The sequence below is a fragment of the Coturnix japonica genome, chromosome 18 (genome assembly GCF_001577835.2).
Source record: "Coturnix japonica isolate 7356 chromosome 18, Coturnix japonica 2.1, whole genome shotgun sequence".
In the NCBI taxonomy this organism is placed as follows: domain Eukaryota; kingdom Metazoa; phylum Chordata; class Aves; order Galliformes; family Phasianidae; genus Coturnix; species Coturnix japonica.
This window is the reverse complement of record NC_029533.1, coordinates 7,897,453-7,913,090: the sequence shown is the minus strand read 5'-3', so window position 1 is coordinate 7,913,090 and position 15,638 is coordinate 7,897,453. Positions and strand designations below refer to the sequence as shown.

At 37.7% G+C, this 15,638-nt stretch overlaps 1 protein-coding gene across 11 annotated transcripts in view; it reads left to right on the top strand.

Moving 5' to 3' along the window:
• The window catches only part of ANKFN1 (ankyrin repeat and fibronectin type III domain containing 1), a 103,306-nt gene that overhangs the window by 43,244 nt on the left and 44,424 nt on the right, over positions 1-15,638 (top strand). For 7 of the 11 annotated variants that reach the window (XR_004309226.1, XR_004309224.1, XR_004309225.1 and 4 more), the window contains exons 1-6: positions 1,555-1,643; positions 2,499-2,739; positions 4,232-4,355; positions 5,627-5,828; positions 9,983-10,193; positions 14,751-14,945. Coding sequence is in view for 6 of the 11 variants with exons in the window: in XM_015880181.2 (XP_015735667.1) it covers positions 5,643-5,828; positions 9,983-10,193; positions 14,751-14,945 (592 nt within the window). In the remaining 5 variants the exon portion in view is untranslated. Of the gene's footprint in view, positions 1-1,554; positions 1,644-2,498; positions 2,740-4,231; positions 4,356-5,626; positions 5,829-9,982; positions 10,194-14,750; positions 14,946-15,638 lie in introns of those variants that run through there. The other 4 variants (XM_032448273.1, XM_032448271.1, XM_032448272.1 and 1 more) reach the window with 2 other exon arrangements.

Sequence of the window (15,638 nt, the reverse complement as noted above, 5' to 3'; positions counted from 1 at the left end):
GGGGCTGCCAAGCTCCGCTGCTTTCAGTCGCTTACATCATGGGTGTCTCAAACATTTCAGAACGCTGGGGGAAAATTATTTCATTGGGAAATTTTCTAAGGTTAGTCCAAACACAATTATTTTTTCTTCACTCACAATTTCAGAATTTCTTGAGTTTGATCACATCTGTGACTGATGAACTGGGAAATATTTGTCTTCTTTATGAATATACTGAATACTTCTGTGTCTCCGTGGATGATGGGTTATTTGCTATGGATTTGGATCAAGAACGTTGGCTAAAGAAACTAGTGAAAAAGTAAGACTCAGATCAATGTCCTTGAGGAAACACAAGAAACCAGGGAATAGGACAGAGAATTAACAAATTGGCAAAAGAGTAAGTGTGAAAGATGATAGGTAAACATGGAGCCAGGGAGGCAGAAATTGCCAAAACCAGAGCTGGAATTTACTACAGTAGTTTATATATACATGAAAGTTTGAAGAATAAGTAAAGAAGCAGAGCAAGATGCGTTTATTGGCCTGTTTGGAGGATGGGAGGTTATCCTTCCCACTGTATTCCTTTGGTTGCATGGAGAACGGGCACAGATATCCTCAGCATTTAATTTCAGGAGCACCTCAACCACCTTCCTTGTCACAGATCTCTGACAGGAGAGAGCAGACAGATGCCAGGCAGAGCAGGCCTGGCTCTGCTGCATGGGGTGGGAGGGATGGAGGTGATGATCCGGAGGTGACGATCCCCTCACCAGGCAGCTGGCCTGCCCAGCTCTACTGCCTGACCCCATATGGAGGTGTTCAGGAACCAGCACTGATGAGTGAGGGTTGTTTACATCCTAAAACCCAGCTTTGTCTTTAAAGATGATGACAGTTTTTCCACTGAGTGACTGGGAAGTAAACCTTTAACATTCTAAATGTTTGAGTGTGTTTTTTAGCTCCAAACTTCCCACACGGTTGCTGGATCTGCTCTCAGCAGCTCCGTGGGGACCTGGAGCAGGAGCATAGAGTGACAAGAAGGGAGGGATGTTACTTGCTATGCAGGGAGGATGTGCTTCCTGCTGAAATACCGCCTGCAGCGTAACGCTGGGCAGTGTTTGCTCGGGACAATGCGATAGCAGTGAGTGGCTGCTTGGACCACATCAGGCGTCGGAAGAACTGGGTGAATGCTGCCACCTATTGATTGACGCCATGCAAAGGAGCGCCTCCCAGCCGCCCCGAGCCTTGGTACACAACTGGCTGCGGGTTTATCATCTTCCACGGGAAAACACCCTCCTTCATTCCAAAGTGTCACCTGGACCAAGAAGAAACAAACAACTCGCTAAATGGAATTAATGGCCAATAAAACGTTCTGCTGCTAAAAATATCTATTGTGCATAAAGCTGAGATTAATCCAGAGTTAATATTTTGGTAAACGTGTCAGTTAAGAGGCCACCCAAACTGGCTGATTTACATGAAACATATTTCTGAGCTCACATCTCTGCAATAATATACAGACTTTGTGATGCAATAATAATAACAGCTTCTGGAATCAGCTCCTGCTGTGTGCTACAGGTAGGTGAGCTTCAGGAGATTAAACACAGAATGGAAGTTGGTCACAACAGATTGCTCAAAGAAGTAGTTTTAGTACAACAAGCAAACTTTTCTGCTTGGCTGTAAATATTCAGTATTTACTTATGGAATATAGATAAGTGGAATAATAACTGGCTGATATATGAGTCATCTCACAGAGGGGTTGTGATCACGCAGGTTTCTGTACAATATCAGACACTCAGGTCTGCTTGTGTGTGCTTTGGCACAAGCACAGCATTTTGTTTTCTGTAAGTCTTTAAGTCTTTTCCATTCCCAGAATGAAGTGTAGGTGTGCGCTGGACTTGCACACAATCATCGCCATCATTTGGTAGCCTTATGATCACCTCTCTTACCTTACTGAGTGTTTTTTGCCTTCTGTCCTTTGAACAGTTTAAGAGTGAGCTTAAATCTCTATGACAAGAAGATTAGTGGTAATGTTTACTTGGTATAAACAAACTAATTGTCTTTTAAAGACCTACCTAGGACAAGAAAGCATGGGGTTTTTTTGTTAAAAAAATACTGTTCTACTAAACAGCATTTGAGTAGCAGTAGAGAAGTAATAAGAGCCTTAAAAGTAGAAAAGGCGATTGCAAAAGGTCTGCTTTCCAGAAAGCTGGAAGTATAAAGCACAGGAGAGAAGGGGAGGAGTATTGGTATACAGTGAGAGATTGCTATAAAGGCTTCAAGAATATTCATATTCCTTCCAGTAAAATAATTTTAGCTTTTTGTACCAAAAACTGCTGGAAAGTGAGAATTCCCTCATGAGAATTTTCTATAAATTGGTCTGTAGGGACCAAAAACTTCATCACAGGCTTTGCCACAGAAGCAGCATCCATGCTCAGGACAGCGTTGAAAACAGAATTTTTATGCTTGAGTTGAAGTAATTTTACTTAAAGCTCATAAATTTCAGATTTTCAGCAGGGCTTTTTTCCTTATAGAATCCCAGTGTTAAGGAGGTATTCGGTGGTTTTCAAAAGATTTCCAGTCTTTCTCGTGTGGGCAAGCAGTGAGCTCAGCCAGCTGTCTGCAGCCTGCTGAGTAACGATCCTCTGCAGCAGCAGGGTAGAGAGGGAATCCTGCACACGTACAGCTTGGGATCTCCACAGCACAGAAAAGAAATGCTGCATGATGTGTGACTTCAGTGTGCTTTGTAAGTCTCAGCTGCAACAAAGCATTCAGGTATTTGAATTTGATGTTTATGTCAGAAGTCTTTGAAGTACGTGCATGCACATTTACATACACCTACTAAGAAGGAGAAAATATATACAGAGAAAATACATCCCTAAAGAAAAAATAAAAAAATAAAAAAAAAAATAAAAAAGAGGGTTGGAGCATACCCACGCTAATTTTTAAAGTATAGAATAGGAAGTATATTATAGCATAGAATAAAAGGTATATAAGTAAGTTCAAGTCTCATGACAGATCAATGCCAGGCCTAGGGCTAGGTTTTATCTTCAGTTATTTCTGCAAAAGGATGTGATTTGGAATGAAGTTCAGAACCTCTAACTGAGGTTTGAAGGTGTGGGAGAATGTTTCCAACATTGTCCAGAATAAAGCATCACATCTGAATAAAATCATTGATGTTTTGTTATGTAACAGTAGCCCTGGTACCTCTTTAAAAGCAATTTGAAAAAGTAACTAATAGTAATTAAAAAAATCCCCACCAACTCCTCCCCCCTCCCCCCTATAGATATAAACAATTATTTGCTATGACAGACCCAGAAATGAGTGTCTCATTTTTTTCTCACGCCAAATGTTAAACAAGAACGTTCCTATTATTTGAGCCCAGTGCACTGTTCAGAAAGACTAATGATTTCATGAGCTGTTGTTTAGCTTTGTTCATCATTTACATTATGACTAGATTTCTGTGCCTGCGCATGGTTATTCCTTATTCTGCATTGTGGATTTCAATGGGTTCCAGTGTTAATCCTATTTGCCCTTTAGTAAAAGAAGTAATAAATAAATGCATATTTTGAAATACTGCTGTTCTCCTATTTTGGAAGATATTAAAGCAGGTATTAACATTACCAGATCTCTTTTATCTGAAATGAAGGCATCAGTAAAATATGTTTTTCTTATTCATCTAGAAATCATTTTTAAACATAACCTGCTTGGGCAGATGTCCCATAGCTATAGATGTGGTTGCTGCTTTTGTTGCTATGATTGCAGACAGCTGTAGTGGTAGCCTGCCTGAAGAAAGAAGAAACAATACATCACATGCAACATGCATTACTGGACAGAGTGTAGAACTGGGATTCTTTTTTTCTCCTTTTATTGACTGAACATAAAGCTAACTGCTTTCCATTGGCTGTGTTAATGCCTTTTTGATCATATTTTGTGACAACTTAATGACAACTGCAGCTTTGTTTACTCTGGCACTAATTACTGTTGTACTTGCATGCTTTGCTGCTGATCAGTTTTAAGGAATTCAACAAGCCAAAAGCATGGAGAATTCATGGCATCTTTGACTACAGAAGCAAAAGCTTTAGGTGTTCATCATTCTTCTTATAGCTGCAGAAGTAAACAGCATAGAGTCAAGGCACCAAATGTAGTATGACTGTTGATACAACGCTATTTGCTTTAAATACTGTTTTAGACTGAGATCTTATCGGTCAATTTGGATTTTAGTAATTGCTATTAATAATCTTTTTATTTCTGATCGTTCATACAGCGTAAGAAAGAGGTTTCCTCATTCTGCCCAGAGGCCGAACCAGACAGCAAAGCCAATGTGATTCATTCAATGAAGACAGTGGACAGTTACCACCAACTTCATCACATTTTGCCTTGAACAGCTGGTAAGTCAAGTTTAATTTTTAATGTATAAATTCTTAATTATTAGTTCAAATAAAAAATTGTTTAATTAACATATTTAAGAGCATGTAAACTGCAGAATGCTATCTTAGCTTTTGCTTTCCCAAGATCTGAAGTTAATTCTTTTACCTGTTTCTGAACTTTTAGTCTGGGATATGCTGTAACCATATTAGTTGTCACAATGACACATCATCACTTTGGTTTTGTTATTTCTTATTTTTGCCTGATCCTATTTCCAGTGGTCCCTTAGGAGTCGTTTTAACAGCTTACTAAGATCCCCTCGCAGTTTTCTCGACTATGCAGTTTGCATTTACCTTTCATTTTTTTCATTTCATGCCTTGTATGTGTCTTGAGAATATGTAAAGTATGATGATCTTCAGTAGTGTTTTGCATCTCACTGGTAAAAAAAAAAGCAGACAATTTGCTTTAGATAATTCCAGCAGATGCTTTGTTTTCTTGTATTTATTCCACACACTGTTACAGTGTTCCAATGGTGTTAGCATACAAGAAACACACACTTGTATTTTCCCAAGTCATTTCTGATGCACTGATTCTGTGTGGATAGCAAAGATGCCATCTGTTGTATTGTTGTATAGCTGCATTTTTTACAAAATTTAGTTTCTTCTTAGATTTGCTGGCTCCTAATGAAAGAAAAACTTGAGATCTTATAGTGGACTGATAAAGGCATAAGTTGTGTTGGCTTTAATAACAGGTATTTTTTGTTTGGTTTTAGTAATGCCACAGTAGGTCTGAGAAGGCTTACTAAGTGGATAAACCTAATTTATTTAATGTACTAAAGGTCTACACAGCTTCTCAGTAAGCTTCCCATTTGGCCTACAGGCTTAATGAAGCTTGGAAACGCTCCATAATGTAATGTCATGACAGTTGGAGGTACTGAATCTGCTGCTTTCAGTATGAAAACAAAATCCCAAAGCAAACACAGTGGAGTATGCTAAGCTACGATTGAATTAAGTGTTGGTTGGATCTACTTGAGTTTTTCTTGTCCTCTTCTTTATGATATTAGGGTTTGCACAGTGAATGCAAATTGTTCTCTCCCATGAGTTTACCAGTACCTGTGGGGTATCTGGAATAAAATGACTTTGGAATACTGAAACTTTCTTTATACACATACTTAAAACTGTGCATGAAAGGGATTTTTGCCATAGAAGTCTTGCAATATATTCCAATGATACAGTTCTGATCAATGACATTTATGCAACAAAATCTTGTTGAACAGCTGTTGTTTTTCTTCTAGAAACTACTAGGTGAAAATGACACAGCAAATGCATAATTTAAGTCTCCTCCAGAGTAAGAAGAACAGTATGCCATCTTCTCCAAATGCTGCAAAGCGGTTGTATCGGAACCTGTCAGAGAAGCTGAAGGGAAGCCATACATCCTTTGATGAAGCGTATTTCCGAGCAAGATCGGACCGGCTCAGTCTCCGTAAGACCTCAATGGTAAATACTTGACATTTATCTAATTGTCAGCAACCTTCCTATAAATCTGTACACTTTTCATCATCACAATTTGTCTGTTTCCTGACCAGTGCTGTATATTCTTCTCAAGCTTAAATCTGTTTTCGATCCTATGTCAAAATACAGCCTGACAGGCCAAAACAACTTATAGCGGTGTTGTGTTTTCTTAGGAGGAAGATCTTAACTTAGCATTAAGGTCTGTCGGAGACTGTGATGTTGGTCACTATATAAGACTGTGAAAATACTGCACAGAAAACAGTATAGCCTGGGTGCTCTACACCGTTAGAGAAGAGAGCCAGGCATTCTATTGCTAGTACAGGAAATCATGTACGTCTCCACTGGACTTAATACTCACAAGTGCTCCTACTTTTACCAGAGATGGTAAAGCTATACAACCTACAGCATATACATTTTGAAGAATAGGAATCCTGTGAAGTTGTAACAGTGTACATTTAAGTGATGAGGAATGGCAAATGGAGATAGCCCAAATACTGAGGAGCAGTGCACTGTTGAGGTAATATCTCTGGATATTACCAGTCTGGGGTTGGTCTGAGACAGTGTCCACGGGAGTCAGTGAATAGATTCCCACTGAACTTTGGGCTTTGGGACCCCTTCTGTCTGTTATGCATCTGGTTTTTTTTCACAGTTTTCCCTAGAAATAAATGGTAAGTAAACCACCATTTAAGGGCTGGAAATATTCCAGGTTGCTAGCTGATGCATTTTCTAATCATTGAATTTCTGTGGTACAGAGGTAAGTCAGTGACTAAAAGCATGTCTCCAGACAAGTGAATAACATTTGTTAGAGTTTGTAGGTTTTTTTTCCCTCAGTTTTGGCTGGTAAAGAGTTTTCTTTCCATTCTCTCTTTCTGTGCAACACTTTCCATTCAGTAAATTGTTGTCTTGCTGCAGACATAGCAATGTCCCAAAATAGCTTTATTCTTGAACTCATGTTTATCAAAACAAGTCTTTGCAGAAACTAATGTTTTTTTTCCAACTCCAGTAGCACATAGTGGACTTTTTCAGGCTAACCTAGAGCAAATATCTTGAAAGGGGTACTTCATTTTAATTAAGCTACATAAGATTGCATTTCTAAACACTAACAGCCCTGAATCACTTACTGGAACATGGTTATTACTTACTGCAAAGCAATACTGTAGTTCTTTTCAGTATATATATTTGTGCACTAGTATAACACCTAAATAAATTAATCACATAGCACAGCTGCCTAGCTAACGATTAGAGGCTGCAAGACAGCTTCAAGGAAAAAGACATGTCCCTAAACTTTACCTGACCACTTGTAAATGGGATTCAGTTTCTCTTTGAATTCAGTGACCTTCTCTGTTCAGAGAGGAACAGAATTATCCAGCAAATGCAAATGATGGCAGAAATAAGATCGGTCTTGTTAATATCTGTGACAGTACCAGCTGGATTGAAACTAACCGTGTGGCCAAAGACGGTACATCTTACCCCCATCTGAGTTTCTTAGCCCTGAACTGCAAACATCTGAACGATGCTGCAATTCTAGAGTCACTTATATAAGAATATAATCAGCTTTATTGCAGCAGAGAACAATATAATATTCAAGTATATTCCTGTTTTCTATGTGAAAGCAAATAGTTGTGGAAAAGTTGGTCAGGAGCACAGAACATTTTCTGGGCTTGGAAAGCTGGGCTCAGTGCAGGCTTTCAAATGGGACAATTATTAGCATGGCTGAAAATGTGGTAGCTATTTCACTGTCTCACCAGGGTGTTTTTTGAGTGAAATAAGTCTATTATGGTTACATGCACACAACTGTGTGGATGAGGGATACGTACATGCCTATTTGGAAACGTCATATCATAATTCCATGTTTTTACAATCTCTGAAGTTACGAGAAATGCCAACATATTTCAGACTAATGGTTGTGTCTGAATTGTTCATTTGGAAGACCTGATATTTGCAAATTGGTCTGAAAATTATTTGGATTGGATGAAGTAGGTTATAAACTTAACGCTCTGTTTCTTGTTTAAATGAATGCAACTTTTTCAATTAGATTTCCAATGAAATGAAGAAATGGTAATTTGGTTGTATTTTTGCACTCTGGTGGAGTGTTTGTGCCAGTAGATTTGCTGGCCAGAGTATTTGTATGGAACTAACGTAAGCACGTGCTTTTATTCTATTCAGCAAATGACTTCAGGAGAAAACTTCAGAAATACTTTAGGTATTTGGGTTGGCAAATAAAAATCTGATGATGCATTTTTAAAGACATCTATGCAGGTTTAAGTCTTGACAATGAATCCAAAAATAACAAATCAAATCAACATTTGGAAAATAATTTTACAGGAATTGTTCCGGTAGGTAAAATCTTTTCTTAAAGTGTGTATGTGTATTTGGAAAAGGGCCAGATGCTTCTGTCAGCCACATCACAGTTAATTTCAGCTGCAGTACTGAATTCAGGCATCTTCATCATTATGTAACAGGTTTTTTTGTTCGTTCTTATATAATGCAAGAAACCTCTGCTATGTGGTGCAGATTTATTGAGTTTAACACAGAACTGGAATTAAAGCTAAATAATGGGCTCCAGCACTTTTGGTGGCAGTCTACAAAAGAAAATTTGAAACCTTTCTGCACAATCACAAGGCCAAATTTGACTATTTTGATTTAAAAAAGAAGTGGAAACAGTGCACGTACCCAGAGCCACAGAAGTAAAAATCTGAATGGAGAAATACCTGGTTTCCTGTCCTGAATCCGTACCACAAGTCTGTCATTGATTAATATAACCAACTCTTCCTTTCTTTTCTGCTCCCCAAGTGTTTGCCAGTGTTTCCTCAAATGAACTTAAGGAATAGAAATGAGGTCTAATGTAGTCATTCCCTTTACTTCAACTAATCACCTTTATTATAAACTCCTTATGAATTAGCTGTTAAGTAAGGACATTTTCTGTGATCACTTACAAAAGCAACACGTTTTTGCTTGTTTTCTGGTTGCATGAGCATGGAGATGCTTCTGAAGCATAATTCCCATTTATTTCCTTAAATAACAGCACAGGGGAAGTTCCAAAATAAGTAGGGAAATAATTTGAAATGAGTTTAAGCTGAGATGAAATTAATGCCTTTTAAAAAGCAGATACAATATATTAACCATTTCACCAAAAATATCCACTGTTCTAATCAGTTATATGAAAAACAGACTTCCATTTCACAGTTCCTCAACTAAAATAATGGAATTTCAAAAATCTAAAGAGTGTAACATTTTTCTTCAATCAGTGCTCCATTTATGTCAATTTTGAGTGCATAGTACAGTGACATGCAGCTGTTAAATGCAGAGAATTGACTGGAGTGGGAGTTGATGACATTAAGCACATGTAGAATAACATAATTAATTAAAATACTTTGTGATTAAATTAAGCTTCTTTTGATTTCTAGCTAGAGCACCTATTCCCTATGGACTGGGGGGAAAACACCAGAATATGACTAAGATCTGTCTTCTTGATACAGTGGAGTTGTGAAGCTGCTGGAATAAAAAAAATCATGGCTACATTGCAGTAAAAATTTGTCATTTTTAACTTAAAATAATAGACACCTGGCCTCCCTTCCAAGCTTCACTGGTGATGTGCCCTCTCTAATGATGATACACATCCTGAAGGACCTTTTTTCCCCCCTTTAACAGAGGCATAAATAGAGAATGATAATTTTAGCTGCTCACCATTTAATTTATTCTCAGATTTTTCTCTTTCTTCTAACACTGAAGTAGGATCTGAAGTATTTGGCAGTAAAGTGACATATGAGTCTCAGAATCTAGAGAAGAAAACAAGAACTTGGTAGACTCTCATTTTTATGAAACACTTGGTTAAATATTGTCTTTTACTCTACTTGGAAATCTACATATAAACTACGTCTCCAGAGTGAGTTATCTTTTCTGTTTTATAGTCTAAAATGTGTATTTCCAAGTCAGCACTACCCTTCTGGATTTACTTTCTTGTTGCTCAGTTCATGTCATCCACAGATAATCATTTAACATAAGCATCTCATTTCTCTTTATTGATGGGAAGGTTCAATATTTTATAGCAATGTCACAGAAATCATTTTTTGTGATTTATTTCTTAAAGTTCAAACATTTTGAAGTTCAACTGAATTTCTGTTTTTGTTGGTACACAGAATTTCCAGTGCAATGAAGCTATGTTTGAGGCCGTAGAACAGCAAGATCTGGATGCTGTTCAGATTCTTCTCTATCAATACACACCAGAGGAACTGGACCTGAACACCCCAAACAGTGAAGGACTTACTCCTTTGGATATTGCCATTTTAACAAACAACATCCCTATTGCTAGGACTCTTTTGCATGTTGGGGCAAAGGAAAGCCCACACTGTAAGTATTCAGTTTGAATTTGTTTAGATAATTCTGTAATAATTAGGTTTGCTTATGTTTTGGAAAATTAAATGTACTGACAAATCTGACTTTTTTATCATGACATTGATTACACCTGAAATAGCAGCACAGTGCTGGAAGGTTATTTGCAAAAATATCTCCTTGTTGAACGTGTGCTCAGCAGATTTTTTCCTATATCAGATAGATTAAATTTGAATCAGGTTGAACTTTTAACCTTATGAACAGTGAAGCAGCTGAGTTAATACCAATACTAAGAATAAATCTTCAAAAATATGGAAACAGGAGTGGAGTGATAATGGTCTGAAACAGAGGTTGTTATTAAAAATGAAAAGATTACAAGTTATCTAGGCTATGGTGTGTTTGGATTGTTTTGACCTTGGCTATACTGCCTTCAGAAGGCTGGTTGTGTTGAAATCCATCATTTCCATTACTTCAAATTCCTGTTCATATCTCCTCAACCCAACTATTCAAATAGCCTAAGATCGCACTCACATGAGAGTTTCAAAGCTCTACAGAACCAGAGGATATCTGAGCACAAAACAGACCTTCACACTTCACTGGAATACTATCATTGCTTATAACTACATATTGTAGTTATAGAACTATCCTTTGTATTCCTTCATGGGCATTTAAATGCACAATTTGTGGGCTGCAGGGTGACTTACCAAACCAATTAATCAACCGTAAACCATGACACAAACTCTGACGCCTTGCTTATGTCTAAAAATACACCAATGTATGTGAATTTGTTTTAAACTGTCAATGCCTATATTTAGGACATTCCCAGCAAGGCTATAATGAGACTGTGTTTGAGGGGTTCGGCCACTGCAGACTCTGCCATTAATTTGAAGTTAGTTAAATTAACAACATTTAGTGCTGGCATGTCAATCTCAGTGCTCCAGGAAATTGCACCTTGAGGCTACTAACATTGCCAGTTTTTTCACTGGAGAGCATGTGTGCATATGTGTGTGTGCATGTTGAGTTTTTTTGCCAGACCCTCAGTGTTGGTACACCTTTATTGCTTTTCTATGTCCACAGCACTTATATTATCATTTATTCTGGCCTCCTTTAACCTTCCCTGGAGATTTTTGCATAGTGTAGCTGCTCAGTGAAAAGATTTTTTTAGCTTTATATTTATTTGTTTATTTTTCTGTCATGGTTCATGACTGAGGCTTTAAAAAAAAGTGTGACAGCATTTAGAGTACATGATTGACTGCTGAAGCAACATTCATTAACCATGACAAATCTAGAGGAAAACACAGTCTTGAGTGTTCTAAACAGCAGTAAAAAAGACTAAACTAATTTTTCATTGACCTCATCTGTAAATAAATGCAGTCTGATGGCGAGCAGGGGCAATCATAAATTAGTATTCATTTCCTGTAATTAATGCAAACATGCCTATGAACACAGAGAATATGAATATATAACCACCTCATTTCCATTTCAAAATATACCCACCAAATTTCCACTTCACTTATCTTGATTTTTAGCTTTTCTGATTGAAATAATGGTCAATACGTCCTCAATAAAAAGCTAAGGACTGTTCTGGTCTGTTTTCTTTTTTAATTTTTCACTTCATGGTTTACGGTTGCTACTTAGGAACAAAATGCAAAGAGCTGTTTTCAGCCCTTAAAACAAAGGTCTGCAGCAGTTTGCTGTGCCCTTTCAGTCCTGGAAAACTGACAGCAGCCACAGTCTTTTCTTTGTCTTTTTTTCTTCCCCTCTAGTTTTTCTGCTTTGTTTTCTGTTCCTAATGGAGCCCTTTAGAATTAAACCCATTCTGTATGATATTAGGCCTGCAAGGATATGATCAGAACCCAGCAGGAGCATTTTCATTTCACTGTGGTGATCAACTGAGCAAGGCCTTGCCAGGTTAAGTGAGAGGGGTGGGATTTCAAGGTAGAATTCGAACTCATACCAATTTTGGGACAGGACACAAAAATCTTTTAATCTGATGTAAGCAGATGCATAGCACAAATGCATACACTTGGGAGGTTAAGAGGTAAATGAATTCCCCACTGCAAGTGCACACAGAAAGCTTCTCACGGAGAGAACTCTTGTTCTTCTACTCTGTTAGACATAGAGATTAAGTCGAAATTTCACTATAGCATCGATGCTGTAGGAAGGAGGATCTTAAGGACAGATAGCTTGCAGCTGCCTGGAATAGGCAGAATAGCAGATAAAAGAACAGAAAGTAAAACTCTGATCTTCTTTTCCACATGGACCTCAGGCTGTATGAATCTTAATGGGAACCCAGCATTTCTTAAACACAAAGGAGGATCAGAAAATGCAGCATTTAGAATATTAATTTAGTGGGGAGGAAGCAAGACATTTGCTCTTGTCAAAGCCCACTGCTTTATTAATCATTTCAGTTACTTTTGTTCACATATTTGTGGTCTGGCTCGGTTTGTTCATGTGAACCTAAATATAAATAAGATTAAAATTTCCAGCGACTGATTTGATACATTTCCAAGACCGGACAATTGTGGATCTGAATCTTGATGAAAGAGAGAGAGCCAGATCCTCACTGAAAACTTGAACCAATGCCAATCCACAATCACCTGAAGTTCTGGCACATAAAATCTCTTTTCTCAGTGCTGTGTTGCCATCAGATGTGTTGCACGCTTATTGTAGGCATGGAGCCAGGAAACTGTCACCTTTGGCCCCTCAGTAAACAGCCAGTTGTGAGGATACCAGCAGATTCCAGTAAGCCTGGCCATATGCCTCTTGATGTCCACACGAAGAATGATCAGACTTCAAGAGGGATGGCTGCAGGCCAGCTTCTGAAAGCGAGGTCTTAGAAACAACTATCCTTCAAAAGCAACCTTTGGATATCAGAGGTGCTGGGTAATTCTTCACTCTCCTCCTGTGGTTTTAAAGATTCCTTGTCAGTTTTCACATTACTGTGCAGCATTATACTTAGACTATGATAAATTTCAATTGTTATACAGTTATGCGAGACAAATGGCAAAATTAAAATGAGGTTCAAACTGGATAAAACAAACACCTTTTTCAATCTAAGCATAGTAAAGCAGTTATATATGTTGCCCAGAGAGCTTGTAAAGCTCCATCCAAAGAAGTTTTCCAGGCCAGGTGGGTAATGTCCTCAGAAACTTGGCCTGAACTTGCAGCTGATCTTGTTTTCAACAAGAAGCTTGAACATCAAATTTTGAACAAGATAATTAGAAAGGCCCTTTCAATCCAATTTATCCTATAACCCCATGATTCCAGTTTTGGAATTACATATTCATATGTGCAGATATCATCACTCTTACGGTATTATGATGTCAAAGGCCAGTCAGCCTTGGTCCCTTCTGTCAGCTTCGTATTGTCAGAAACATATACTGCTCCTGGCTTATGCAAGTAAATGCTTGGTGAAGCCTCTGCAGCACTGCTGCTGTTCCTATAAAAAACAGAGAAACTAACAGGCTGGCGTCCCCTTGCAGCAACACTCCATTATTGCTAAGAGCAGCATCTTGTGCCAATTCTAAATAAATGTGAATCCTTGTGAAGTGTTTTGGATAAAGAAGGGGTTTTGATTAGAACTGTCTGAAATCTCTGCAAAATTACCAGGCACCTAAGAAAAGCTGCTTTCTGTGACTTCAGAATTCTTTTTCTTGTATGTTATTTCCTGCATATTGAACATCAGATACGTTCTTGCACAACTCAGATTTAACAGCTTTACAAGTCCTGTTTTCTAAACTGTTAATAGTTTGAACAATTTCAGACTAAAATCAGTTCTGAAAAATTGCAATTGATTCACTACATTTCTCTATATAAACAAAGGTCTGTGCAGGGCAGTCTTGTGGACTTGGGCTAAGACATTTTAGCTTGTATCCAATGTGATTGTCAATTTTCACCTTTATATAGCACGCAGGAGTTCATGCAGGTAATTCATACTGCTAACTGTTGAATTAAAATCATTCTGAGCACTTGAGAATAACAAAATCTCTGTGTGTCAAACAACTCACTATCTGTCAAATCTGTCAGAGAACTAATTACATGGGCAACACTGGGGCACAAAGAAAACCTGGAAAGAGAATCACTGTACTCCAGCTGTGGCCCTTAAACACAAAACTCCTGTTCTTAACTTTGCCAATTAGATCTCTCTTCACTTGTAGAGATTTATATATTTTATGTCTTCAGCTATAACCAATATCTTTCTTCCTGAGAAATGTGTGATATTATGGCAGAGTAAGAGCTAGAGACCAAATTATTATTTTACTTGTTTTAAGTTGATAGAATTCCATAAAAGATGTAAGCAATTTCAGGCTAATTAAGACATTGTTACACATTTGAGAAACATCAGAAGATAAAATCTACTGTTTATTCATGTCATTAGTCCCATTTAAGTGGCCAGATCTTAAAGTGTGGTACAAATTGGTGTGGCTCTAATCAAGTTAATGACGAGGTATCTGTTGGAAGGCACAGTGTTCAAGGATTTGGCCTTATATGGGTTATGTTGGAATGCGTACAGCCAGAATTTTGTCATATGAGTCCACCAAGCAATTACTTACTTTTCCCTTTTCTTGGTAGTTGTTAACATGGAAAGCAGGTCAGTGCATCTGTGTACACTGGTCCAAGAAGCACAGCAGCGAGTTACTGAATTGTCTGCACAAGTGATGAATGAAGGCCTTGGTACAGACAACACAGAAAAAGAGAAGCAACTAAAAGCATGGGAATGGAGATACAGGCTATACAAGCGCATGAAGGCAGGCTACGAGCATGCTAGTAAGTAGAAGAATATAGCTGCAAAGTTTGACAAGAACTCTTACAGTGGCAGACACTCTGCCTTTTTTGAGCAAAGATGATCCTTTCAGACTCAATTGCAGAAATATTTAAAGGAAATGGGAATTTGAACCCATAGGAAGGAGTAAACTGGACCAAAATCTTTCACATTTGGATCTTTTAGCTGTACCCTTCCTCTTCAATGAAATACAATCATTGCCACTAACATTTTTACAGCCACCTTTATATATGTGTACACTTAGAATAATTTTCTCAAATTTATTGTATTCTAAGATTGTTTCTTCAAGACAGAGGTAGTGCTTCTTGCATTAGATATTAAATACAGCCAATATAATGATTTTTTAATCAATTCCAGCAGTAAGTCATGACATTTTATGTTTGATTTCTGAATGAAGTCTGATTGATATTCTGTGAATATTCTGTGAATATTCTTGTGAAGAAACCATAATAATAAATAATAAAAAAAATAAGGCCTCAACTGACAAATGTGGAATTCCAGCACTGAAACATTTGTGGAATCCGCAATTTCTGGATCACAATAATGTAAAAAGGTTTTCTGCCATTTAATAAATTTGAGTTTGTTAGTGAAACTATAAAGGTTTAATTAGCTCTCTGTGGTTTTGTCCTTTCTCTCTCTTCCTACCCACCCCAAGAGATTTATAGGGGCTTTTCATT